Source organism: Macrosteles quadrilineatus, unplaced genomic scaffold (assembly GCF_028750875.1).
Source record: "Macrosteles quadrilineatus isolate MER2022 unplaced genomic scaffold, UCM_ALF_1.0 Scaffold_3__2_contigs__length_128488019, whole genome shotgun sequence".
Taxonomy (NCBI): domain Eukaryota; kingdom Metazoa; phylum Arthropoda; class Insecta; order Hemiptera; family Cicadellidae; genus Macrosteles; species Macrosteles quadrilineatus.
Window position 1 is genome coordinate 36,098,393 of NW_026542596.1, and position 27,454 is coordinate 36,125,846.

General features: G+C 34.4%; 2 protein-coding genes across 5 annotated transcripts in view; one reads left to right on the top strand and one right to left on the bottom strand.

The window, feature by feature from the left end:
- LOC128990088 (gamma-aminobutyric acid receptor subunit alpha-6-like) overlaps positions 1–8,732 on the top strand; it is a 132,795-nt gene extending 124,063 nt beyond the window's left edge. Inside the window, exons 6-13 of the mRNA XM_054412324.1 lie at positions 2,106–2,188; positions 3,185–3,319; positions 4,012–4,164; positions 4,805–4,965; positions 5,056–5,115; positions 5,671–5,787; positions 6,569–6,728; positions 7,196–8,732. Of these exons, the coding sequence (XP_054268299.1) occupies positions 2,106–2,188; positions 3,185–3,319; positions 4,012–4,164; positions 4,805–4,965; positions 5,056–5,115; positions 5,671–5,787; positions 6,569–6,728; positions 7,196–7,401 (1,075 nt within the window). The 3' untranslated portion in view covers positions 7,402–8,732. The remainder of the gene's footprint in view (positions 1–2,105; positions 2,189–3,184; positions 3,320–4,011; positions 4,165–4,804; positions 4,966–5,055; positions 5,116–5,670; positions 5,788–6,568; positions 6,729–7,195) is intronic.
- LOC128990090 (probable DNA-directed RNA polymerases I and III subunit RPAC2) lies at positions 3,319–27,290 on the bottom strand. 4 transcript variants are annotated; one of them, XM_054412328.1, is made up of 5 exons: positions 22,841–23,171; positions 13,513–13,613; positions 12,864–13,020; positions 11,637–11,698; positions 3,319–3,343 (listed from the first exon to the last, which is right to left on the bottom strand). In XM_054412328.1, exons 1-4 carry the CDS (start codon positions 22,856–22,858, stop codon positions 11,651–11,653), a joined length of 324 nt encoding a protein of 107 aa, XP_054268303.1. In that variant the 5' UTR covers positions 22,859–23,171; the 3' UTR covers positions 3,319–3,343; positions 11,637–11,650. The 4 variants fall into 4 exon arrangements, 2 of the variants coding, with proteins under 2 accessions (XP_054268303.1, XP_054268302.1); XR_008490488.1 differs by lacking the exon at positions 3,319–3,343 and adding an exon at positions 14,932–15,111 and having other exon boundaries at positions 11,602–11,698; XR_008490487.1 differs by lacking the exons at positions 3,319–3,343; positions 22,841–23,171 and adding an exon at positions 27,225–27,290 and having other exon boundaries at positions 11,611–11,698.
- Between the last annotated feature and the right edge of the window lie 164 nt (positions 27,291–27,454).

Sequence of the window (27,454 nt, forward strand, 5' to 3'; positions counted from 1 at the left end):
TAATATCTTTGACTGTTAATAATAGAAATAGACAATCCATCCCCATTGTTGAGGATAATGGAAAGAGATAAAAAAACAGCAAGGTCAAAGGTCGGGGTGCCGCAGGGTTCGGTTATTGGTCCCATATTGTTTTTAATTTTAATTAATGACATAAGTTTCAATTTAGCTTGTAAGAATTGTAAGTCAACCATTTCTGCTGATGGCACCTCGTTACTTGTTCACTATAGAAATTTAGATGGTATGGAAAATGTTGCCAACTCTGTTTATAAAGAGGAATGTTTGCAGTAAATGGATTGTTTTTAAATTCTCAAAAAACACAGAGGCCATTGGTGACCATGAAAAAGATTCATGTAAACCATCAATTTGCTCATGATTATGTTATGAAAATGGTTTGACGCTACTTTGTATAAAATAAGACTGTATGCATATCGACTTTGTAAATAAGAAATAGTCCAGAGTTGTACATTTGTTGATAAATCTAAAAAGACATGTTTCCTGTAAATACCTTTTTGATAGTGTTATCAGGTATGATTTGATAATCTGGGGTAGTGGAGATGGAATAGAAAAAAAAAATTAACAAAACGAAAAATAGCTGTTAAGAGTTTTTGACGAACTCAGAAAAGTTAGCCCACTGTAGGCCACTTTTTGTCTCATTGGGGAATCTAACTAGGTAAATATTTCCGACACCCAACTTGCCTAAAACGTCCTAGACGTTGTTAAACTGTTCCTAGACACCAACACTACAACTTTCTTAAATTACTTTTTTGTCACCGAGGCTTCATTTTTAAATTTAGATTTTTAATAAGAATTTCCCATAAAACCCCGTAAAATAACGGAAAAATAGGATTTTCTCGAAAATGGCCCACATGATTTTCTACAAAATTTTGTATGTTATGGTCCTTTAAATTCCGAACAAAATGATACAAATCCCATTTCCGTCAAAATTATGGTTAACAAATTATTGTCACTTATGTTATTTTCCTATAAAAAAAAACATAAATAACAAAAAATTGGATTTTTTGAGAAAAGCTATGTTATGGTCTTAATAATAAAAAAATAAAAAAAAACACCCCATTGCTGTAACAATTAAGGTTCAAGTTATTGCAACTTTTTTTGTTTTTATCTATAAAATATCATATTTACTCTCACCACTTACCCATGATAAAGGTTGTTGACAAGCTTATGGGAAAAGTATGTGTCAGAATGCTGATACCGTTTATTTTATTTTTATTTACTGTGATATTTACATGGTGAGCTGTAGGTAAAGATTCCTGTCGTAAGTTCAGTAGTTAGCCTAGGGTAAAACTTATCAATTTTATGTGAATCAATAGGTATACCTATTGATTCAAATAACAGTCTATATAGACTGTTTTTTTTGCTTTGCTCAAGTACCCTATGTTGTGCGATTCTTTTTTACCTTATTGGCATTATATTAAAGTTCTTCAAATAAATAAACATTTAAGTAAGTGTTTCATTTGAAAATCGCATGAGTACAGTATTTTCATACATGCATCAGCGTCTCAAATAATTCGTACTAGGTGGCCTTATAAGTTAGCCTAGCTTTTAAGAAAGATATTTTTTACACTAAGAGGTCCAATTGAATTTTGTTTCTGAAACCAAAGGCGGATGTGTAGCTATTTTATATAACAGATTAAAAAGTCTTATTTTCCTCTTCAGTGTCATCTCCGTTGCAAAGCACGGGTACAGCAGCTATAGTAACTTATAAATAAATAATTATTTATTATTCATTTTTAAAAGAAGAAATAAAGAATTATCATTGTTCTAATGCAGTAGGTCAATAGGAGGGGGGAGAAGTTGCTATAATTGTGTCTTAAGCTTAAGAAATTATATATTCTTGATTCAACCAACATTACAAACACATCTCTTTTCATTAAAAAAAATTTTAAATAATGTTTTGTAAAAAAATCACCAAAGATATTTATTTACTTTTTACCGAATTATAGTTTAGCTAATACGTTAAAATATAGTAAACGTTACCATTTTTTTAAGAAAATGAGATTTTAAAGTATGAGTGGTTGTTTATTTAACATTTCACAAACAAGATTAACCTGTAACTTGTAATGTAAAATGCTGTTTATTTTCAGACTGACGATAAAAGCAACATGTCCAATGCAGCTTCAGAGTTTTCCTATGGACTGGCAAAGTTGTCCTCTCCTTCTTGGAAGCTGTGAGTTTTATTATTATTATTATTTATTTATTAATAAGGATACAATGTATTTTTTAACTCAAAATTTAAAAAAAGATTACTAACTAACTAATATATTAAGTATATTAAAATTGTCTTGAGGTACAATACACTAAACAGGTTCAAACTCATTCAAAGTTTGTACACAACATTAGTCTTAAGTATATTCTTGTGAAATTGAGTCCTCCCTATATTAGTTAAGATACTAATATAAGATATAAGATACAAGATACAGTTTAAGATAACTGTCAAATTTCCCAAAATAATATTTTTAAAGGATTCAAAATTTATTTCAAGAAAACATTAAGCATGGGTCAAGAACCTAAGTTATGCTACTGCTACGAAATTCAAACAAAACCAATTTAATAGCACATTAAAACGCTGGCTCTAGGACCACGGGTGCATGGTGCCATTGTAAAAAATAATGGGCCAAAGGCCACAGCTCTAAAAATGGGACCACCTATTCCAAGTCTTTACTAACCCGTTTTTTAAAATCTTCTTAACTGGTTTACTATATTGGCTTTGAACCCCGTCTCACTTATACATCACACCGAGTTCTCTACCCCTCTAAAAACAAGCACGGATCTGAAGATTTTATTTAAAGGACAACAGGGTTCGTGATTACTTGATCTTTAGTGGGATTACCATAAATCTTCTGGCCCAACCCTGGACACTAATCAATAAGACTGTTATGACCCTTATTCAAAAGATTTAAGTTTATTTAAAAAGTAAAACATATTTCAATAATATTAAAACCATTACAAGATTTTATCATTAATATTTCCAATTAAGATCGAGAAAAAACTGGTCATTACCCAAATATGAATTAAAAGTGAAAGTACAATGAAACTAGATGATCTGTGTTGGTTTGGGACAGACTAATATCAGTTTTCTTTAGCCCCAGAATCAATTATTGAAACCCTCGTGTGTCGTAAATGTCCCATCGTGTTAGTTGTCTACTGATGTTTCAATGTTTAGATGCCTACCCGTCCCACCAACTGCAGTACCAATGGCAGAGTGCGAAAGCTGTCTCATTCTCTCCTGGTATGACTCTATCACAGTTTGATCTGATGAGCAGCCCTCAAAGGAACTTCACATTCAAGCGCAGAGAAGGTATTTGCAGAGGATACCTGTGAACTGTGATTAATTCAGAAATAATTTTTTCTCCTTGATAAAGAGCTACTAACACATAAAAATTATTATTGAACTTGGAGAGCTGTTTGCCAGTAGAAAGTTGTTGTCAAATTTCAATCTTCATCCAAAATTCGTGCATATTGGTTGCCCATTTAACATCAGAGTGTAGGTAAAATCTCAGAAGAAAGAACAACCTGTGGAATTCCAAAATCTAGAATAACATTTTAACAAAAGACTAAATTTCTTCAATTCTCAGAGTATTAAGACGTTAAAGAAAATATTTATATTTTCCTTTTCGGTTAACTCACTAAAAAGGGTTAGTTGTCTTTTAAATGTTAAACAAAAAATATTGAGGTTATGATTGAGGAAAAGTGTGTCCCGTTCTGGGTATACAAATCATTAATTTTAAAACTTTGTACCAGTTTGTCAAACATTTTTTGTTGAGATTTTACCGATGGGGTCATTTTACCAATCTAGGTCATCATTACAATTGCTAGAACCACGATTTCTTCAATCTGACGTAATGACATTGAGAGTAAAATTGGGGACCTAGTGTACTTCGTAATGTATTTGACTGTATAATTTAAATCGCATCCATACAACATAACAATGGTTTAATGCGGCACATCAGTTGTAGTATAGTAACACAGTAACACTGTTCATTTCTGTAGGAGAGTTTTCATTGCTGCAAGTGAACTTCAACTTGCAGAGGAACACAGGATATTTCCTTATCCAGGTGTATGTTCCTTGTATCCTGATTGTGGTACTGTCCTGGGTATCTTTCTGGATACATCGGGAAGCCACTAGTGACAGGGTGGGACTGTGTGAGTATCCGTAGGATTTATGTTTTATAGTTGTGGATATTTAGTGTATTACTATATAACTACCACTGTATCTAATGGTATATTTGTACAATTGTTATCCTAGGAACGCTTTTGGGAGGTTTAATTTTAAGAATAACACTTAGGGATACATAAAATAAACGTTTAAAAGTTATCAGAAATATTGAAAAGTCAATACTGTTAGGGGTATTTCAAGCCACATTGGAAAGATGCGGGTGAAATGACTTTGAAGCTCTGTTACAGACCGATCAGCTTATTATTACACATGACGATAAATAAAAGATATGATGACCTCCAGTGTGAACTGCCAAAAATAGTTCAACCTGTTTATTAAAAATAAGACTATTTTAAGAATAAGAGTATTTATATTCCTTTGAACATAACAATGCATTTGGAATCGCTAATTACACATCTGCAAGAACAATCACAACAGACATTCTATACAAATAAAATAACCAAAAAAGTTGCCTCGGAAGAGAAGAAGTATTGGCGTATGACTGGCTAGCTAAAGGCGAATAGCAACAACCTTTAGAAATCTTAGGTGAGTTTGTTGCTTTCTTCGATCACTTATTTGCTCGATTATGATTTCTAGGCTTAATATTTATGTTTCCTCCTGTTAAAGGTATCACAACTGTGTTGACCTTGTCCACCATCAGTTTAGACAGTCGGACTGACCTTCCTAAGGTTCGGTACGCCACAGCATTAGACTGGTTCCTCCTGATGTCTTTCTTATACTGTATAGCTACTCTGCTGGAGTTTGCCGGTGTGCACTACTTTACCAAGGTATGCAACATACGTTACCGACAAGTAAAATAAAATACAATATATTTTATCTTGTTTCTTTTACAGAAGCTTAATTTTTTTGCGTTCCAGGTGGGAAGTGGTGAAATCCCGGTGGACGAAGAAGAGTGGGAAGACGTCGGAGTGGATGAGGTAATTTGTTTTAAAGTTTACTCGAAATAGTAAAAAGTATTGTACAAAAGTATTCAACTAACAACATTGCTTATATGATAAATGCTACAAAATATTGATATTTACTAAATAACATTTAATAACTGTGCGACGTACGTTGCGATGCAGTTATATATATATTTTTAAGACTACTTGCTCAAACACACAAAAGCAGACAAAATGTGATTTCAAGAGGTGTATCATAAAGACTACAATAGTTGTTGTGCAATTCTTTGCACATGAGTGTCAGTTGGAAACAGATAGGCCGTCTTCTTGAACTATTTTTGATCAACGAAGTGGATAATAAAAGGAGTTAACACATCTGTGTGTATTCTGGAACATTTTAAATCTGTGATTAAAATATGATATGGTATCCACAATCTTTGAATGTTAATCATTTTAATGTTTCAAAAACTCACTTGGAATATACATCAACATCTACACCTACAAACACCAACATCTATCTGTCAAAGCAAAATTGAAAAACAATATTTAGTCTAAAATCAAATAATCGTAACCATATTGCATTTTGTACAGGTGGTAGGTCTGAGTGTAGGGATGGACCTCAGTCGAGCCCGAGCAGGTAGTGACACAGAGAGCCTCACATTCAGAGCTGCGCGTCGTCGCTCATCACTCATATGTCCAATATACAATGTAAGTCGTATTGGCAGGTACCGGTAACAGGTTCCGAACCGCTGATATCGCCTGCCTATATACCTATAGTTTGTCCTAGGTGTGTTCTACCCGATAGGTCTTACAGTAGTATAACAAAATGTCATAAAGACTTGGAGAATGTTAATGTTGGTGTCTAAGGCAGAAGAATATATTTTATATAAAGTACCCCCCCTTAAAATTAAAAACTGTTACGAGTTATCAGGGCTAAAAACACCAATATATTAGATGCAAGACTAGTAGTATGTAGACTTGCATTAATTTAATTATTCATTTTTTACTATAAAACCCTTTCAATTGGAAGTGGGATAACCAAGCTATCACTTATTTATGCAAGTAAAACACATAAAAAACTGCTGTAAATACACCTAACATGCGCTGCAACCTGGAATTCAACATTTAAAATTACTACACTAGGTGATTCTATTGGCAAGGGAACTAAGGTGTGTTCTTCCTGGCGAGAAAACTGTATCGTATATTGAGGGTTCGGAATCCAGACTCATTCAGAAATGGGAACAACGCAGGAGAAGATTCGCCTGTCTATGACCAAGTTTGGGAAAATCTAAAAAAAAAATATTAGTTTATGCAAGTTTTGTTATTGAATTATCCAATATCATGTAAATTATTGTCAGAATTAAAGTTTAGTTGTACTAAATAAATCACCAAAATGTTCAGTATTAATTAATCCTGTTTTGAGTTCTCTTTTGAAACTCTAGGATGCTATTTCAAAAGAAAAAAATCAACATATTTATAATGTTTCCAGGACCCAAGTATAGGAATGACAGGAGGTATAAGCGCATCTCCCAAAAGACTCTCTCTGTCTACAGTTGGCGCTCGAGTGCACACGAGCCGCACGACCGTCGAGCGCCAGACTCAGACTGAGAATCAAGTGCCAAAGTGGAAACAGCTCTTTTACTGTCTTGGTCAGAAATTTTGCATCTTATTTTCTTTATTTTATTCCTATGGTTAAAAACGGAATATAACTACATAGTAGTCTATTGATAATTTGAAATGGTGGGCCAAGAGCAAATAAATTTTAAATCATCAAGAGAGTTGAATAATTATCAACGGGGAAAGATAAACTGTTTGAATGACAAAGAGTTTATTTTTTAAATAGTGTATATAAGGGACAGAACTTTACAATTAAATATTTTATTTTAGGTTTGCAAAAAACAAAAGCTTATTTTTTAGTTAGCTACTTAAGGATTTGTTAAATTTTGTTTGTTTTTTGCAATTAATTCTTGCCTCATCAATGGCATTATTTAAGATGAACTACTGTGCTAATAGGATGTATAAGTATAGTTGTTATGACAGGAAGGAATCCCTCCCTTCGAATTGTAGAGACTTTGGGTATACTTATATTCTACAATTAATTATTGACATATTGCAGTGGGTTACGAGAACTACCGCAAGCAAAGAGAGCGGGAGGCTACGAGAGAGGTACCCAAACACGTCAACAGTGTGTCGTACATTGACCAGGCTTCGCGCATTCTGTTCCCAACGTCCTTCGCTGCTCTCAACCTCGCCTACTGGATGTTCTACGGCGCTTCGCCTGAAGACTTTCAATGGAAAGACCCTATGTCAGTTAGCCATTGAACACAAATTTATTGGTCTTTTTTCTTATTTATTAGAGAGAGCTTTGAGTAATATTTTGATCTCTAAGCACTTTGAGAAGACATTGGAAAGAAAATTAGCTTTGCAAAGCATTCAGGGAACTATTATAGTAAATTGGTTGATGTCAGAAATATAGTAGAATTCCAACCATCTGGATCCCCCCAAAGGAAAAATAAAGATGTTACCAGTACTACTGACAAAATTCCTTATCAATCTTTTAACAGCTGTCGACAAATTAGGTTTGTCACCAAATTTTAGCGAATTTTCCTATAGGGAAGTAGTTATTACCGTAGGTGGCATGGTAAGACCTGGGCCCGGAACCAATATCCTTTTTAATTTTGATGTCCCTAGAGACCAAAAAACTATTTGCTAAAATTTGAAGTGTTTTTGTACAGCTATTAGCTACTGAGACTATTTAAAAAATTGTAAATTTAAAATTCCCATTTTATTGTTATGGAGAATAAGTTTACTGTATTTGCGTATGGATATATTTTGATAACACTTGGCAAATTTATTTATTTTATACTAAGCTATTAATATTTTGCTAAAAAACACACTTTTTTATTACTCTCCCTGTAGAAGCATACCTAGGTACTTGTTAAACCTAATGTTATTTAAATAGATTTAATTGAAAATCCAATCAGGTAAATGAAAATTCATAGTGATGGGACAAACGACTGATTTTGACCATCCGACGTTTCATCCGATAGTCTTCAGATGGATGATTCATTCGATGGTTTTCTAGTGTAGTGGGGTGGGGAGAGTCCGTGCTGCTGCCGGAGACAGATAAAACTATCTGTCCGACTAGAGAATGAATAGATAGACCATCCTGTTCGCGCGCCTGATTAGAAAGATAGTTTTAATAGTGTGGCGTTTGGCGTTCCTATCCAGCGCCATATTTCGGAGAATTTAACCATTTATGAATAAACAGATAAATCATATGTTTGAGTGTTTTAGATGTTTTGCCTGATTAAAGAACTAACATTTAGTAAATTACTTCCCTCTTCTATGTATTATTTTTTACAATAAATATATTTATTTATTTTTCATTCGTTTAAAGTTATTAAAACAATTATATGTTATTTTTTACAAGGTTTGTTATTTGCTATTTAAGAAGACTATTCCCATTTTTCTAAGTTGCTTGGTTGTAGTTATTTAATCTTTTGATGTGTCCAGATTTCTGACCACTCGTTATATTTGATGTTTTACTCACGTAATAATTATACACCTTTAAAAAGGTATCAAGGCTGTTAGTATACTAACTTAATAATATTATTAATAATTTAAACTAAAATTAATTATATCAATATCTGCATAAATGCAAGTTACTGTTGATCTGGATAGATAATTTAACTGTAAATGGATGAATAATTAAACCTTTTTAATATTTAATACTCTACATTTGTGTAGATAATTAAATAATGTAAAGTACTAACTCATTTGTGCAAATACACGGCATTCAATGGGTGGTGTGAATAAAAATAAAAAGTAGTATTTGCAAACTAAGCTGATTTCAAGTAGCCTATATTCTAAGTTCTAGGTGAATAAAAATAGTCAGAATATACTACCCCTAGAAAATTCTAAGATCACCAAATGACTAGAATATTCTAATCTTTGTAGGTGAATAAAAGCTAGTTTTTACAAGCCAGGGTTAGTATATTCTTAAAGATTTTTAAGCTAGGGGTAGGCAGGCTAGCTTTCTCTAGTGACGGAAGCCAAAGAAGGGTTATCATCCAGTCATGGCTACGTTTATGATAGAAAAACGCACTGTGATAGACGTGAGTTAGATGAAAATATGTAATGCAGCTTATACGTTTTACTAGTGAAAACATGGATTTTCAACATGGATTTTACCAGCAATGCCCGATCAACGTTCTTCCCTACCTCAACCACATGATCATCCAGCTCTTCTTCTGAGTATACAATACATGGAGGGTAATCTTCACTTGCAGACATATAAAGCTAGACTGAGGTATTCCTGTGTAGTGTGTGGAAACAAAGGGCACCAAGGCGGGTGATATGTTCAGAATTGAAAGTTTGCGTCATCTTAGTATTTTCTAGGCCTAGTTTTTTTATAACCTGTTAGAATATACTAGGATTCGGCAAATGACCCAGGTATATTCTAACTAGTTTTAGCAAATTCTTATTCACCTCGTTTTGAGAATTAGCTAAAACTAGTTAGAAAATACTAATAAGAATATAGGCTACTAGTTTTATTGACTCCACTGAAGAACAGTCCAGTAATCAAATAACTAGTTCATAGTTCAACTGAATGAAAATGCAGGACAGATAGTTTAACAATTGAATGAAAACTTGGATCGGGTAGTTTACAGATACCGGTAGATGAGATAGTTCATTCTGCTGATCACATGTGATAGAATGAATGGCTCACGAAAATTAAAGTAACCATCGGATGAATCAGTTGGCATGCAACAACCGGATGAATCGCTTGTTTCTATCGGATAGTTCACATCACTAGAATTTGCTTAGTCTGCACTCTGCAGGTTTGCTGGGGTGGAAGTATTTCTGTATAGAGATGCTTATTTATTCTTATATGGGATTACATTACTTACTTACTTACTTACTGCCGCGGCTCCACAAATCTCAGTTGATTCTTCACCTTGTGTGCCTCTTCCACACTTCCACGTGTTCTGCCAAGTTGACATTTGCACCAATTGTCTAGATGTGTTCAACACTTGGTCAGTCCATCTCAATTTCGGCTTTCCCAAAGGATGTTTACCTCCAGGTTTGGCTCTCCAAACTTCATACAGTCTTGTTCCTTTCTCTCTTCTTAGCACATGCCGATGGCTAACGTCAAGGGAAAACACTAACACTGTCAGTCCCAGTAGTGCAATCCAAGGTGTTAGCAAGAGTTGTCTGATGCTTCCCCGTAGTGCAGGGTAGGAAACGCATCCTAGGTTGGCTTGGAACTTATGAGGTAGGCGAAAGGCAGGCAACTCGAGCCTGGTCCTCCAAGGGCTTGTAAGGGTTGGGCGTTGGGCCAACAACCCGCATCGGAAAACATACCAGTTACGAAACGTAGTTACCAAGCCTCGGAAAAGGATGGGATTACATTAAATTACATTAAAAGTAAGTTTTTAAAAACACCCGAAGATTTTGATGGGTAGGACCGAGGCTTTCTTTTCCCCACTGGCTAGGAACATAAATGAATTGTAATGATTTTATTAAACAGAAAGAAAGGTAGGCCTACTGTAGTAAATAATGTACCTACTAAAACTAATTTAAATGTAGATTTAAGATTTGTTTGAAAAATGTCATGAACTTTTGCTACTAATACCTACAGAATAAGAAAAAAATATTTTGATAATACCTACCCAATTTAAAAAACCAAACATTTATCAATGGTTGTTAACTGAGTTTGTGTATTGTACTTGTTAAAATGAAATGTATGTAAAATGATAAGTAGCCTACCTTATATTTAAATGAGCTTGTGAATTGTTACTTTTGCAATTGTTTTACCAAGAATAATTAGGCAGCAGTGTTACAAAGCAATATAGATAACCAATGTTAATAAAATGTACCTTATTAGTTGGTAAATTGTTTCATATTGTCTTTTGTCTATTGTCATATTGTCCTCAGTTTTCTTCTCTATGCAAATGTTAACACAATGTTTAGCTTGTAAAGCACTATTTAAAATGGAATAAATTGTTTGAATAAAGACCGTTTTTAAGTTTCAAAATTTTTCCTTTTTGTGACAAAAAAAACTCAGTATCCATGTTGAACAACTAAAAACTTAATACAACAGTTTTACACAACCGATGCTACTGTGTCAGTGAACCACAGCAAACTGAGGCACACTTGCTTCTAGAAACAATTTTTTTTGTTTCCTGATTGGAGAAGCGCAAGCTTGTCCCTGTGTGTGCTTGCTAGTGGCGAGCACTGTAACCATGAATGGACAAGTCGCCACAGGTTTCCAGTAATCTGCTACAATTTTGTTTCAAATGGCAAGCTTGGCCAAGCGGGAGCCATCATTTTACTTGCCCAACCAAAGTAAACACAGCCGTGGAAGTCAAATCTCAATCGTAATTGTAGATTATCCTTAACAGATAAGTACATTTTTTTCGTTCCTTTTCCTTTTCTGTAATTTTCTAAGTATTGAAGTCATAAATTCTTGGTTTACAATTCTCAATTCTATCAGGATTAGGAGGTATAAAAACCTTATGTTATTAAAAAAGAATTTTATAAAAAATATTTACATCAAATGTTCATTTCAGTCCACATCCTCCATTTCTTTACTCATATATTCCCTCCTTGCGGTCTGAAACAAACAATAGTGCAAATTAAAAGTGTTACCCAATTTAAAGAACTTTTTACAACCCATAGGACCTGTTTTGTCAGTTGCCTTTCAAACCCAACAAACAAAAACAACACCAATTTGAAATTTATCAAAGTTAAGCATCTTAATTGTGTAGTAGTAGTTTCTATTGGGTTTTTACAATAGTTGCCTTTTGTTCTTGATCTTGTTTGTAGTCACAAAAGGAAACTGAAAAAAGGTAACTTCAAAAAATCTTGTGTCGAACTAAGTTGTAAGAATAAGAATGCAGTATTAAAATCAGAAGGAACAAAATGCAGTATTAAAATCAGAAGGAACAACAGCAGCAATACTTAGTGAGTGAATTCAAAATATTTCTGAAACTTTTCCTATTAGAATCCATCCAACAAATGCTTAACTTTATTCCTTTTGAAGTCAGTGGATTCAAAATATGTTTTTTCCTAACATACTGGTCATTTTAAATTAACAATAGGTTAATTTACCAACCCACTATTGTGCATGGTAAATGTGACTTTCAAACTTATTGTAAGAGCCAAGTTTTCAGTATTGTTACAAAAATGTTAAGCCAATTGAAGTATTCATTTTTATGTTTTTTGGCAAGAATATTTAGGCCTAAGTAAATGAGATAGTAACAAAACCCGAGTTAGATGCCAACCATGATGGTAGATTGTTGATGAAATAATGACGACTTTGAACAAAAATATTTTAGTTTGTGGGACTTAAAATTGCTATTCGATGATCCTTCTTAGTTTTCCATAAGAGAATTAATCCATCAGATTTGTATATCAATTAAAGTAGGTTATTCATTGGATACTAGATCTAGATTAATAGATTTTATTTTAATTGTGCCTACACGAGTGTGAGCATGTAGCTTTTAAGTAACAACATGCGTTTTCAAATCTCTAACATGTTTACCATCCCACCATTCTCTTTATACCAAAAATCTGTACTAACAGCCATTAGTACAGCTGTACAGTACTACTGTTGCGCTGTTATCACGTGATCCTCTGTGGACAAACTTTCTGTTGCCAGAGAGACCATTGTTGCGTAAACGTGATTTATGCAGCCCAGTCAAGACTAGTCCTAAATCTGCCTTTAGCTTTATGGGAATGCGATGTCCGCTAATATTTGTCAAAATTTACATACTAACCTTAAAATTGGCAGCCACCTGGTCACACTTCTTCTCCAGATCCTGCAGTCCGCGTTGCAGGATTTGAATGGCTGGAGGCCCGTTAGTCTGTATCCTCAGATGCATCTTCTGTTCGGCAGGGTGTGGCACAGTATATCCGCAGAACAGAACATCCTCACTACATCACATTATATGTCATAAATATAGGCATAATATGAAATGCAAATATATCAGGAGTCCATGTGAAATGGGCTCATATTACAATGATAGGCACGCAACTATAATGAAAACTACTTCAGGGTTGAAAACTACACTAAAAGCCCCTACCATCAAGTATATTGTGTGCGCTCAGCACTACACAGGATGCTGGGGGGCTGGTCAGAGAGCCGTACTTCTGACTATACCATCTCTGAGCAAACCTTTCAAATTTAAGGAGAATTTAATGTCATTATGATTAGTGGTCCATGATTACTTGTTGAATTAAATGGTTTATGTTACCAGTCTGTCAGTATTCCTAAAAGTAATCTATGGCAACCAGGTTTCGAGATTTAAATCTCATCATCAGGCAGATTAAAAATGTACCGGTCACTAACTTACTTATTTCAACCCAGCTCGATCCCGAATACAAGAATATGTTTTTAGTAAGAATGGTAGAAAAAAATAAACTTACTATTGTGTAATGATTGACACTAAGCAGTTCCCCAAGGTATGGTTTTCGTCATTGAAGATAAATGTTCTGGATTTGTCACCAGATTGTTGATCTCCAGCTAGCTGTAATGAAAAGGTGTCCAGATAATAAACTTATGTTACACTGATATTTTTTAATGTTAATTAATCTATACTTACTCAATGAGCCGCATAGTATGAAACATAACGCCAAGGACGTTATGTTTAAATTTGAGTAATCTAGTTACATATTAGAGTTGTTTAAACACTTGTTAGAAACTAATTTTATATCTCTATTTGCGTCGTCAAGGTTCACCTACATTATTTCTTCTCTCAGTTTTTAACTGATAACTTCTAATGAATGCTAAACGATCTGCTTCAATTTGAGCTAACATGTTGCAACAAAGTTTTTCCAGCATTGAGAATTTAAGGAAACTGTTGCCTTACTGACCTGTGTTAGGTAATTTAAGTTGGGTCATTTTATTTCTTTGATTTGAGACATCCCCCTTATCAAACAAATTTTCCCCGTAGAGAATCCTGAAAAGTGGGGTGATATCAACCATTTCATGTGCTCCATTATTTTACCCACAAACTCTGGGTTACCAACTGGACAGCCATAATCTGCTTTGAATAGGCTAAAGCAGCAACACTATTGAAAGCTGGTTAACGTATTTTAACGTGTTGTCTGTCAGTCACAGTATATACCCCACATCAGAACGTGCTCACGTTGTTCAGTGAAGTTCCTCTTAATACCTGTTCCAAAGATTTGAAAGTATGGATTCATTTGTCGAAATAGGTTGGATAACTCTTGTAGCTATAAGATTTGGATAGCAATTTTCATTTTCTCTTTTTGAACAGCGTATATTATTTGCCTGTCCTGAATCATAAAAATAAACTTTAACGTAACTACTCGATCGTTGAATACATAAACACTAATTCCTTCACTTGTGTTTGGTCTAATATTGCCACTAAAACTTTCAATAGCAAATGAGTTTTTGAAACTTCTTATTTTTGACTTGAAATGTCTTGATTGTGTTGGTGAATTCAGTCAAAAAACTTTGAATAAGTTTGTCCGAGGAACTGGCAACATAACCTACAAGTAAACAATCTATTTGTGTTTTTTCTCAATTAAGTAGAGCGAGTAATACAAAAGTTTACAATAAAAACATAAGGTCCGCCAAGATTTGGTATTATCTTACTACTTGAACTTATCATAGTCAAGGCATTATTATGGTTTCTACAAAATGTTTGGAAATATTTCGATCTGTCAGTGTCAGAAGTAAACATTTCTTGCATGCATTCATTTGATCTGACATTGGGCAAGTTTACTTTACCACCTTGACAATAATACTATGTGCTTCGTATATTTTTTCACTTCCAAAGTAAGTTGCATAGCAGAACTGGCAAATATTATTCAGCTCACCAAGTGGATGTGTATCTGGATGGGTATCTGTTAGGCAAGGCCTCTCTTTCTCTACTCTCCTTATACGCATAAGATATCTTAATTGTCACCTCCTCCCGTTTTCAATATTTCTTCTTTGAACTTGATGCATTTTCCGTTCTCCAACAAAACTGATTAGCTGTTTAACTTGGTCTTAACCTACTGAATATTACAAAAACATTAATATTTACTCACATTAAGCTAATGAGTTTCTTTTTATAAACAGCTGTTTTTTGTTTTTAAATTTACTCTATGTATTTCTTATGGGGAAAACCCGACCTTTCAGAGGGCCTCACGTCCTTAAGAGTAGGAATTTTAAAATTCTAAAACCTTATTGCAAAACTACATATTGAGACGAATATTTTGACACCTTAAACGTTGAAATTGGTCCACAAATAAGGGAGGAGTTGCATTAACAAAAAACGGCTTCACGTATTATATATCTATACTAGGTGAAACCCGTCGAAATCGACGGTTGATGATTTTATTTGAAAAGAAAATATTTTTTGGAAAGACATATTTTAACTTCAAAGGGAGGTACCTATATCAAGGTTTACGTTAATTCATCCAACTGCGATCAATTGAGTGAAATTCCACTTCCAATTCCAAATTGGGTTGATCATTCAATGAATAAAATATTCATCATACCGTACGCTTTGGAAGAACCTTTTAATAGTATTAAAATCGTATTGGTGGATCTTTTGTAGTTAACACTTGAAGATTTTATTTGAAAAGAAAATATTTTTTGGAAAGACATATTTTAACTTATATAACGTATAGTTGTTATATATTATACTTGTACAGTGTAAGTTTGATTTTTCCTTTGTCACCTCGCGTCAGTTCATTTCGTACTTCTGTGCCAATGAATGAACCCTCTAGCATAGTTTTTAAAAATTGATTGTGGGGTTACTGATAAACCTGGAATTCCTTGACATGGGGGATGTCAGTTAGTTGTCTCAGCCTTATAAATAACATAAAGTGTCAATATAATCTCTCTACGGAATGTTAGGTGTAGTGGAATATACTTGAAGTGAAGTTGGCTTTTATTCTTGAACTGTTAGGGTCCTCATAGTTCATATGGTCTTGGCGGCTTCATTGGCAACAAATAATGCAAATGACATAGCAATGGGACATTTCCAAAAAGCAAAAATACTGTTAATTGGCTGTTACATATATATTTACTTTTATGTGACGTTTACATATTGTTAATCAACGTATCTTATAAAGGATTATGTGATCTAGCTTAAAAGGAATATGACCTTTCTGTCATGACAGTAGCTGCTTAAATAGTATTTTCTCTTTGTACCGTATTTTACAGCCAAAATTTTGTGTTGTTGCCCAGAATTTTCAATAATGTTACCAACCCAGTGCGCCAAAGTCCGTAATATAGGCAGGTGCAAATAATTTGTCAAGATGGGTACCATTTCAGGCAAGGTTTCTATGTTTGGATTTTATTAGACACGATAAGAGCAGATATTTCTACATAAATATTTGATATGTGTAGAATAAAATGTAGGCAAAATTGGTGAAAAAGGCAGACACCAACCCGTTCAATAGATATAAGATAGTTCAATAAGAAATAATTTAAGAATTGCTGTGATAAAAGGATTTTCCACCGATTTCGTAATGGAACGTTACATTGCAAAACATGACATGATAAAAAAGAAAATCAATTTTAAAATCAGAAAATAACATTGCAAATACTTATTTGGTACAATCATAGATAAAACATACGCCCCCAAGTTGTGTTGGTTAGTCTATGGTAGGCCTACAATTCAGTAACTCCCAATAAATGTGTGTTGTTTGAAATAGAATTTAAAAATGAACAGCTGTTTCATTAAAAAGTATTATTCTTGTGTCCAAAACGTAAACAACTCTGTGGAGGGATCTTTAAAGGCTTCTGGGGCAGAGTTGTAAGGAATTTTGCTTAGTTTTTCTTTTTATAACTCATCTACAGACCAAGACCTTTCTTTGGACACCTCTACCAAGTTTCTACGCCCAGCCGTTCTCTCAAATTAGTGGTGACTAAATTTCCAATTAAATATTTGGATTCCCCCATGTTAATCTTATGGGGGAAACTCCAACTTTGATGGCCTGTGGGGCGAAGCCCGAGGATTTTTATTACAGGAATTGGTGAAAGGGGGCGTCTACACAAAAAATACTTTATTTTGACACGTCGTTTGTAAAAATCCGTCCATTATTAACGGAGGAGTAGTGTTTTGTAGAAATCGCCTTCACTTATTATATATAAGGATACAGTTGAACCTCTATAAGACGAATTTCAAGGGGTACGGGAAAAATTCGTACTATAGAGGTATTCTTAATAAAGAGGGTCGTTTTATCGAGGTTTAATGCTGCTGTTATTCTTCTTATAGAGGTTTCTCCTCGCTCCAAGGTTTCTCCAAACAATGACTGAGGAAGGAGGAGGGATGGGTGGGGGTTTCATGTTGAGACAAGCTTCTGTTTGTTTTGAAAACTACGTACTATGGAGGTTAAGATTATGATAAATTCGTCTTATAGAGGTCACGTTCGTCTTGTAGAGGTTTTGTGCTAAGAATATTCGTTGTATAGAGGTTAATCAGTCCTAGCCCATGTCACAAACAAATTCGTCTTATGGAGGTTTTTAACTTAATTACTACGTTGTATAGAGGTGTTTTTAGCATTGACCTATATGAAAGTGTCAAGGGGATTAAAAAAAATTCGTCTTATCGAGGAATTCGTTTTATCGAGGTTCGTACAAACGAGGTTCAACTGTACTAGGTGAAACCCGTCGAAATCTACGGTTACTTTCACGGCTTACGTTTATTCATCCAACTGCGATAAATTGGGTGAAATATACATATTTTGAGCATTTAGCATTGTTTAAAGGGTATTAAGTGTAAAAACAATAGTGATTTTAATTGCGTTAGTGGCCAAATTTGGATGATCATTCAATGATTATTTAATATTTCCCATACCGTACGTCATCGGAGATATTATTAGTATGTTATATATTTCTTCCTTTGGAAGAACCTTTAAATAGTATTAAAATCGTATTGGTGGGTCTTTTGTAGTTAAAAACTTCCGTGATTTCATCAGTGAAATATTATTTAATTTGAAAAGAAAATATTTTTTGGGAAGACGTATTCTAACTTTAAAGGGAGGTATATCCGTTACAGTGTAAGTTTGATTTTTCCTTCGTCACGTCGCGTCAGTTCATATCGTACTTCTGTGCCAATGAATGAACCCTCTAGCATAGTTTTGAGAAATTGATTGTGGGTTTACTGTTAAAGCTGGAATTCCTTGACATGGGGGATGTCAGTTAGTTGTCTCAGCCTTATCATTAACATAAAGTCTCAAATTAGTGGGGACAAAGTTTCCAATTAAATATTTAAATTCCCCCATGTTAATCTTATGGGAGAAAATCCAACTTTGAAGGCCTGTGGGGCAAAGCCCGAGGATTTTTATAACAGGAATTGGTGAAAGGGGGCGTCTACACAAAAAAAATACTTTATTTGGACACGTTGTTTGTAAAAATCCGTCCATTATTAACGGAGGAGTAGAGGTCGTACGGAACGAGGTGAAGCTTGGAGGGGAATAGTGGTGTGGCGGGGGAAGTGTCGCTATGCGAGGCGACGATCGGCTCGTCTCCTACCCCCACCATGGATTTCCCCACTTTAGACCGTTCCCGCCGAAAATCTCAGGCTTCACCTCGTTCCGCACGACCTCTAGTGTTTCGTAGAAATCGCCTTCACGTATTATATATAAGGATACTTATTTATATAGATTTTATACGCAAGTAGGTTTTTTGTGACAATTACTCCTCTGAAACTACTGAACCGATTGACATGTTTTTGGTGTCATTGAAAAGAGCGTAACGTGAAGTTGTGCAGCAAACTTTATTTTTAGGGAAATAATTAGAGAGTAAGGCCCTGGGGCCCTTTAACCCTTCCCGGACAGGCGAAATCGTGACATAGAACGGGGAAAATTATAGGAAAAAATAAAAATTTATTTTTGTTATTTGTGTTTTGTTTTGCAAGTATACATAAAATAAACACAATAAAACACTTCATACTGTCAAAATAATTTTTACTTGTTTTTAACTATGCGGATATATCCGCTACCCGTCCGAAGATGAGTAGAAAAGCAGCGGATATATCCGCCACCCGTCTTTGAAGATATGACCATGACAACATTAGGCAATAAATAAAGAACAATATGTAAACAATAAATAAAGAACAATATGTAAACAATAAATAAAGACAATGTAGTGTTGAGCGCAAAATGACGAGGGGGGAGCGTAGGAGAGGTGGGCGGTGGGCGGTGCGCGGAAGGGGGTGACACACGAGAGGGGAAGGCGTGGGTGAGAGGGGAGAGTGCGGGAGAGAGCGTAGCCATGGAGAGAGCAGGAAAGTGGTGCCTTGGTACCGCGAAATATCTGGTTACTGCTCAAGCACCTGCCAGTCTGTTTAATAAGAAGGCGGATATATCCGTCACCCGTCCGGGAAGGGTTAAAGTTTTGTATTTCTCCATAAGATTAACATGGGAAACAAAAATTGTTATGAAACTCAAGCTGTTGTCAGAAATTAAAAGTGAGAAGAGGAACATATATGTTAATTATAAACAGGCAATAAGTTTGCCAATTTACAGTTTGCTACAAACATTTACTGACTTGGTTGAAATGAAATATTTACTATTTGAATTTGGGTTGGCGTTTAAATATTGTAATGGAAAAAAGCGATAGAGCTTGGAAAATTTGATACAGTATTAAATAGATAACTGAATTAACACTGTGCTGCATTTCTTAGTAATCATTGAAAGAGCCGATTTGCAAAGTATGGAAACATAGGAAAGTCATAGAACACCACCAAGGAGAAGAAATAGAAATAATGTTTTTTTTTTTTTTTTTTATTATTATTTATAATCGTTATTATGGACAACCTAATGTGGTTAGGAGTAAGGCTATTTGAAGAAAACACTAAAAAACAAGATCAGCTTTTGAAAAACTATAAGATATTTACAAGAAATGTTGAGTACCTATATTGATCTGTTATGTACATCTAGAGTATTTCCATTATCTTTGAGTAGAATCTTTAAAAGTCATCAGAAATTATAAATTTTATTTGTTTTAAAATAGCTCCTCTAATACTAAGCAATTGCTCGAATTCGAGCAACAGAGACACTAGTTGTAATAAGTACACCTCTCTCACACTTTTCACGTTTATCCAATCAAAGAAATGAACTCTAAGCATGTGCTTAGTGATTGAGCGATCTTAATAGGCCTACAGATCTTCCAAGCTAAGTGAACCTTTGAATTGAAAACAATCCTATGAAGGATCAGGACAACAAGCTTTAACCCTGATTTGGCTGAACATTCTGTCTGAAAATTGCTGTTGATTTTAGTTTTACACTCCTGGTAAACTCGTTGTTGATTATTCTTACCATCATTACAATTAAATGTTTAATCAAGTAAACTTAGGCCGGGTTCACACTATCCGTTTCACCGCATCCGTCAAAAACGGGTGCGTTTGGGTGCGTTTTAACGGGAAGAGTGTTGCGCGTCCACATCATCCGTACCTGTCACCCGGTTGGTTAATCCCACGCGCCATTCTCGGTCGTGAAGTCGGAGTGTAGACGTGGCTGTTCAGTTACATTTTCTTACTTGCTGTAAATTTGGTTTTAGAAGGTAATAGTCATGCTGTCTAATATAAAATTTGTCTGTGTAATGGAAGCAAGTGGTTTACTGAGAACCAATAACAGAAGTCATTGGATTCATCCTTTTTGTCGTGAACGTGATGCAGGTGAACGTTCCTTACTTTTTATAATAACATCAGGAAACAAACCGGATAGTGTGAACGCACCCACAAGACTGAATGTGTTTTTCGTCTTCGTCCGGTTGCATCGAATGTCCTGTCGTCCCGCCACGCGGCATCATCCGGTTGACAGTGAGTTGTGTTTTCTCGTCCGGTTTCGACCGGACAATGTGGACGCGCCAATTCAATACAATGTGTTGGCGTCTTCCGTCAAAAACGCTCCCGTTAAACGGGACCGTTGAAAACGGATAGTGTGAACCCGGCCTTACTTAAAAAATATTTGGGCCTACAACAAAAATATTTGGTGTTGTATCAACCTGTGTTTTCATTATTAGTTCTACTTAAAAACCTCCATTATCGAAAAAATACTAATATCAAGGTAAATATACTCTAAAATGAATTCATATTAACTTCCTTCCTTATGAATTTGAATAATCATAAGCCTACATGCTACGACAAAGTATAAATTATGACAAACACAGTTTATAGGTAGGCCTACCCATAAATAATTATGTGAGGTAACTTAACTTAGGCCTGGGTAAATTATTTTATCTGGTATTTGCACAAAAATGTACAGAATTTTAGTTTTTTAGTCAAACAGTTAACTTAGGCCTATATATGTAACAACAAAAAATCAGCAATAAATTTTCAAACTTCATCTCTGAGCTTTTAAATAGAAAACTACCTGTTTTGTGTTATTTGAAGGGGGGCTATCTCTCTACACTGAAATGTTGACGGTCTGGCCCGCCTTTCGTCATAAAATAGTCAATGTGGCCCATTGAGTAAAAAAGGATGGAGACCCCTGTGGTAGATAATAAACATGCCCTTCACACTGCTTTTATGGTAGGCTACTTTAAATCACTGAGGGAATGGAGAAGAATTGTAGGATTGAAGAACTGGAAGCCCTCGCAGAGAAAACTCAGACACATCCTTAACTTTAGTTAGCCTACTTCTACTTCTTGTATGAATCAATGAACGGGCATCCCAGGCTTTTGTTCTTGACAAGCAATCAAATTAAATAGAGGCAAACCTAATAAGGCGATGAATATTTTTAAATTTCTATGAAACAAGGCACTTAAGTTAATGCTAACTTTTTAACACTTACTTGAATAAACTTACTTACTTACTTACTTGAATACTTGTATTCTTAATCCTTGACTGACAATGTCAAGATAGATTGTGTCATGTCTTTAAAAATTTAAAGACTTTGATTTATTTCTTTAAATACTAAGTTATAATAAAACTAATATTTGTTATATATATATTTATAGGGTTACCTACCTACCTTAATATTTGTTTTAACAGAAATAAGTTAAGGCTTTTAACTTTTTATAATAGGCCTAACCTTGTTTAAAAGTAGGCCTAAAGTTAAATACCCCTAAAGCAAAATGCTCTAACTTAAAACAAACTGAAATCTTACAAAGTTGAAAGCAGCTTTGTGTGAAAATTAAGACTGCGAAGATAATAAACTCGTTTTGTATACTACTGTTCGAAGTTGGCCAACCAGTAATGTGACAGTATTGTTCTAAGAGGGCTTAGGACCTAACTTATAATTAAATTTAGTTATGTTTAGTGAATGATTTCATAATTTACAATTCCTTATCAAAATTAAAAGTGTTCTTATCAGGGGGCATTTGCCCTCTTGAAAGTAAAATAGGGGGTTGTAGGGAGGCGGTGATGGTTCCATTGTACCCTTTGCGGGTACAGTTTCTTAACTGGGCTATGCTGATATTGATTGAAACTGACTTACCGGTATCGATTTGATTAGTGAACCTTCATTAGATTTTATCATCACGAGCAAGTTTAGTTAGTTTATGACAGTTTTATTTTATAATTAATGATATAGCCTAGTTAAAAAATATTGATCATTAATCAATATTTTCAATGTGATAGCCTAGTTTCAATCGATATTAGCATAGCCCAGTTAAGAAACTGTACCCTTTCTCACCCCAAAGTAGGGAGTTTACGAGGTTTGGACTGTCATACCCCAAAAGAAGGGGAAATACAAGGATTAGGGAGAAAATCCCGGCCAAAAATTCCCACTCCCCACAGCCATACACCTAACTTTCTTAGGCCTACATCTTTGTTCATTTACTTACCTCTGAAAGTGTATTCATTTTCGTTTATTACTTGACAGGACTTCCTAAGAGCAGATATAAAAATACAACAGTTTCTTGAAATGTAAGAGTAGTAATAAATTTTTGACCTATAAATTTACCTATAGACTATTTTCTGATTATTTAGGAAACATTAAAGTTGCAATCATCTACAGAACGTACATTTTAAACAATAATCAACCGAATACATAACTGTTACTGTTACCCATGACACAGATATTACAGTAATATGAACTAATATAAAATATATCTATATATAGTAGCCTAAACTCCTGTAATAAAAATAAGTTAGTGCTTTTAGGTTAGATTTTGATTTGAGTTCGTTGAGGTTGAGGCGAGGTTTGGTTTAGATTATGTTTTATCAGGTTTTTTGTCTGCCATAAAGTTTCAGCTAAACTTTTATCCATACAACTGCTCTGCATTTCTATCAATCTCAACGGCATCCGCCATCGGTCATGCCATCGGTAATATACAACTACCCCCGCTGTAGCAGACCTGCCGACTAAGCGAATTTCCATTAGCCTGGCTTGATTTACAATTAATATATTAAATTAAAATTTATGTTTAACGAGTAGCTAGGTTAGCCGTTAAAGAGAAACTAATAAACTGTGTTTTTTTTAATATTAATAGTTTAGTATGAAATAAATAAATCCGCCAACTACAACATTTTACAATATTCTGCGTAAGAATAACATTGGAATTAAAAAAAAAACAATTTTTTTAATTTTCTCCGTAACCATTCACTGTACAAAAACTAATTATTTTTTTAAGCTCTTTGAAAAGGCCTGGGAAAAATTTATACATTTTGTGTTTTCAGGGTAAAAATTTAAAAACCCCATTTTTACCCCATAAAACATCCCGTTAAACCCCGTTCCGATGGTCCGATCATGCTGGTTTCCAAACTCATTCAAGTTTATCCCGCCTTACACCGTCAAACCAAATTTTATCAAAATCGGACAAAAATTACTCAAGTTATCGTCCGGACACACAAACACACACACACACACACACACACACACATATATATATATATATATATATATATATACATACCGGTATACATATATAAAAATTTGAACGAATGGTGTTTTTTGGCCTCTGGGGACATTAAAATGAAAAAGAAAATCGGTCCCGGGCCTAGGTCTTACCATGAGACCTACACGGTAATAGCTATACTTCCCTATAGGGAAATTCGCTATAAGTGGGACAATAATTATTATACGTTTAATCCTTATGAGCTAATATACGTTAAGTTATCAACATAAAAAGGTTAGTAACTAAGGTAAAGCAAAAAGAAAAAGCTGTCTAAAGGTTTGGTGAACTAGTTCAGGTCCAGGGGCCCATTTCATAATAAAGTACAAACTAATATTATTAGTAAATCAGCTGATCGCCCAATGCAAATCTAATGGAAAATACAAGTTACAAGTTGTAACTTGTAACTTGTAGTTTATTATGAAATGGGCCCCAGGTCTTGGCTACAAATAATTCAGAAAGCCTTCCTGAAGCACAAAAAATAAAGGTTGAAAGAAAATAGATCGAGATTGAGGTGATGGGCTGTAGCATATATACAACATAGGGGATTATAGGGGGAGGGTTTAAGAGGTAAAAATTTATTTTCCCCATTTTTACCCCATAAAACAAAAAAATGGGATATTCGTCGTAACGGTATTCATCAATCTATTGCAGTGAGTATTGTTGTTCTAGAGCAGCGTCGCGTTTTGATGTCTTCACAGCAATCCCACCCGGAAAATGAAGCTGAAAAATAGGTTTTAGCGGAGCTTATTTATCATTAAACACTTTTGAAGCTTATTGCTAATTTTATTTCGATCATTAGGCCACTGCTTAGCCCATATATTCCATTTCTTCCGGCGTGCTTCCTCAGTTATCAATCAACACATCTAAGAGCTAAATAAATACCAAATTTTATCAAAATCGGATCATAATTGATTGATTTATCTTGCTAACGGACATAAATATATATATATCTATATGAATTTGAACTGATGGTGTTTTGGGCCTCCAGGGACCTCAAAACGAAAAAGTAAATCGGTCCCGGGTCTAGGTCTTACCATGAGACCTGCGGTAATAGCTTATTCCCTATATGAGGAATTCGCTAATAGATTTCCAATTTAAATATTGTTTTAGTTTTTAATTCCATATGATTTATTTTTAATAAAAAAATGTATAATCATAAATGTAAATTAATTTTACGCGAATTAATGAGCTGGTGTCACTTGTCTGTCATGTTATCTTAATGGGACGTCTGGCGCTAGGCGCTAGACAGCACTTTACTTCCACCATAGATAAAACATTGATGTTTTATCTATGTTGCCACCATGACTTGCAACGTTGGCAATTAGGCAACTAGGTAAGGCCCTGGAGTTAAATGTGGCCGTGGTTGTAGTCATTTCCCCGCTTCTCGTTCACAAAACAGAACGCGTTGAATCATGCTACCATAGATAGAAGTAGACATAAAAGTAGACATGTCTATACAACTTTTATCTATATGATGCTACTCTATGGAGGTAAAGGGTATGCTACTGTTTCTGGCGATCTGCTGCATGGACTTGAATCTATAGCAGTAGCAGTAGATAAGGACATTCCATATCCCCAGGAATGATTCGAACGATCGGGAAAGTTCTGCAGTGTTTTTCTTTCTTCTAGCCATAGGTGATGCCTCTTCAATTACTCAAAGAGAACTTTTCTTTTAGCGAATTTCCCATTTAGGGAATAAGATATTACCGTAGGTCTCATTGGTAAGACCTGGACCCGGGACCGATTTAATTATTCGTTTTGAGCTCCCAAGAGGCCGAAAACACCATCCGTTCAAATTCATACACACACATATATATATATACATATATGTTTATGTGTGTGCCCGTTAGCGTATAAACGTGTAAACCTACATTTATTCTAACGATGATCGGACCATGGGAACAAAAAACATGGGGGTAAAAATGGGGGTTTCCCATTGTTGACCCTAAAAACAAAAGAAAATTCAATTTCTTTCTAAACCATTTTGTAGAGCTAACAAAAAGAAATAATTTAGTATATTGAAACGCTGTTGTATGCTTAACGGTCACAGAGAAAATTCAAAATAAAGTGTAATTTAAAATTCCCATGTTATTCTTATGGCGAAAATGAAAACAATTGTAGTTTACTTGTTTATGGAATACTAGCTGTTACCCACGGTCTTCACCCCACCCCGTTTGACTTCATAAGTATTAATAAAACCAAAGATAAACCTATTGATCAAGTTAAGCTGAAATAAATAAAACAGAATACAGTAATTAAAAATAATCACACCTGATTTTAATAAGGTAATAAATTGAAAGAATTACATAAAAATAAAGTACAGCTGAGGTATTTTTAACATTAGGTATATGGAAAGTTCCCTTTAGAAAGCAATACGACCTTAAAGGGCAATTTTTGAAATAATGGATAGTTTTGCGCAAGGTTTCTCGCCATGGCGAACATTTTAAGTAGGCTACATTGTTTATGGGGGTGTAACTTGTAGTTTTCTCAAAAGTTCATGGGCACTTAGGGCTTTATATAAATATATATGTTGATAAAATTTGGCAAATTTATTTATACCATCCTATGCCATGGTGGAAGGAAAAAACATAGGTGTGCTATTCCCACATATTCTGACGTCACTCGGATTGCAAACAAAAGATCACCTGATTGTAACTGTCAAATTAGTATATGTATTTGTTTTGATTTGGTTGTTATTGTTTTCATAATAATAAAAACAAAAACAATAAAATCAAAACAAATACATACTAATTTGACAGTTACAATCAGGTGATATTTTGTTTGCAATCCGAGTGACGTCAGAATACGTGGGAATAGCACACCTATGTTTTTTCCTTCCACCATGATCCTATGCTATTGACGGATAGTAAAAAAAACACGTTTTACCTTCCTCGTAGCAGCAAACCTATGCACTAGTTAAATCTCATGTTATTTAAATTAGGAATAAATATGTTTTATTAAATGGAAATATTCCAGTAAAAATGTAATAAGACAAGTTGAAATTCGCTTAGTCTACAGGTTTGCTGCGGCGGGGGTATTTAAAACTTTAGAAGATATTGTTATTGTTAGAAACTTCAGAGAAAGCCTCGAATTCTGGAAACTTTCTCAGAAGTACTCCAGATAATAGTACCAAACCACACCAAACACACACAGGAGTCGTAGAAATGATGGGATTTACTGTAAAATATATAAAATAATAATGTATGCAGAGTTGTTATTTTAATAATTTACTTCCTTCCAAAAAATAATAACTAAGAATTTATTTACATATCAACAATATTAAAATATTATAGATAGAGTGATCCCATTATAACTATGATTTTAAACTTACAGATTATTGAAGTACAATTCATTGCATGCAACATTCTTTCTTCGCCTTTCTAGAAACTAGAAGCTATGATGGATTACCTATGGATACCAAAGTCAACACAGCCACTGCAGAATAGTAAACATTTTCGCACTAAAGATTGGTTAAGGTGGATGTTTAAATTCTAGTGGTAAAACATTTCAGTCATTTTTTAAATACATATAATTACTTAAATACGAAATTCTACATCTACT

Excerpts from the sequence above, each read along its gene's own strand:
- LOC128990090 (XM_054412328.1), bottom strand. Across the intron at positions 13,021-13,512 it reads GTGTCAATCATTACACAATA|TGAGGATGTTCTGTTCTGCG; the intron begins GTAAGTTTATTT and ends AATGTGATGTAG. Across the intron at positions 11,699-12,863 it reads AGGTGGCTGCCAATTTTAAG|ACCGCAAGGAGGGAATATAT; the intron begins GTTAGTATGTAA and ends TGTTTGTTTCAG.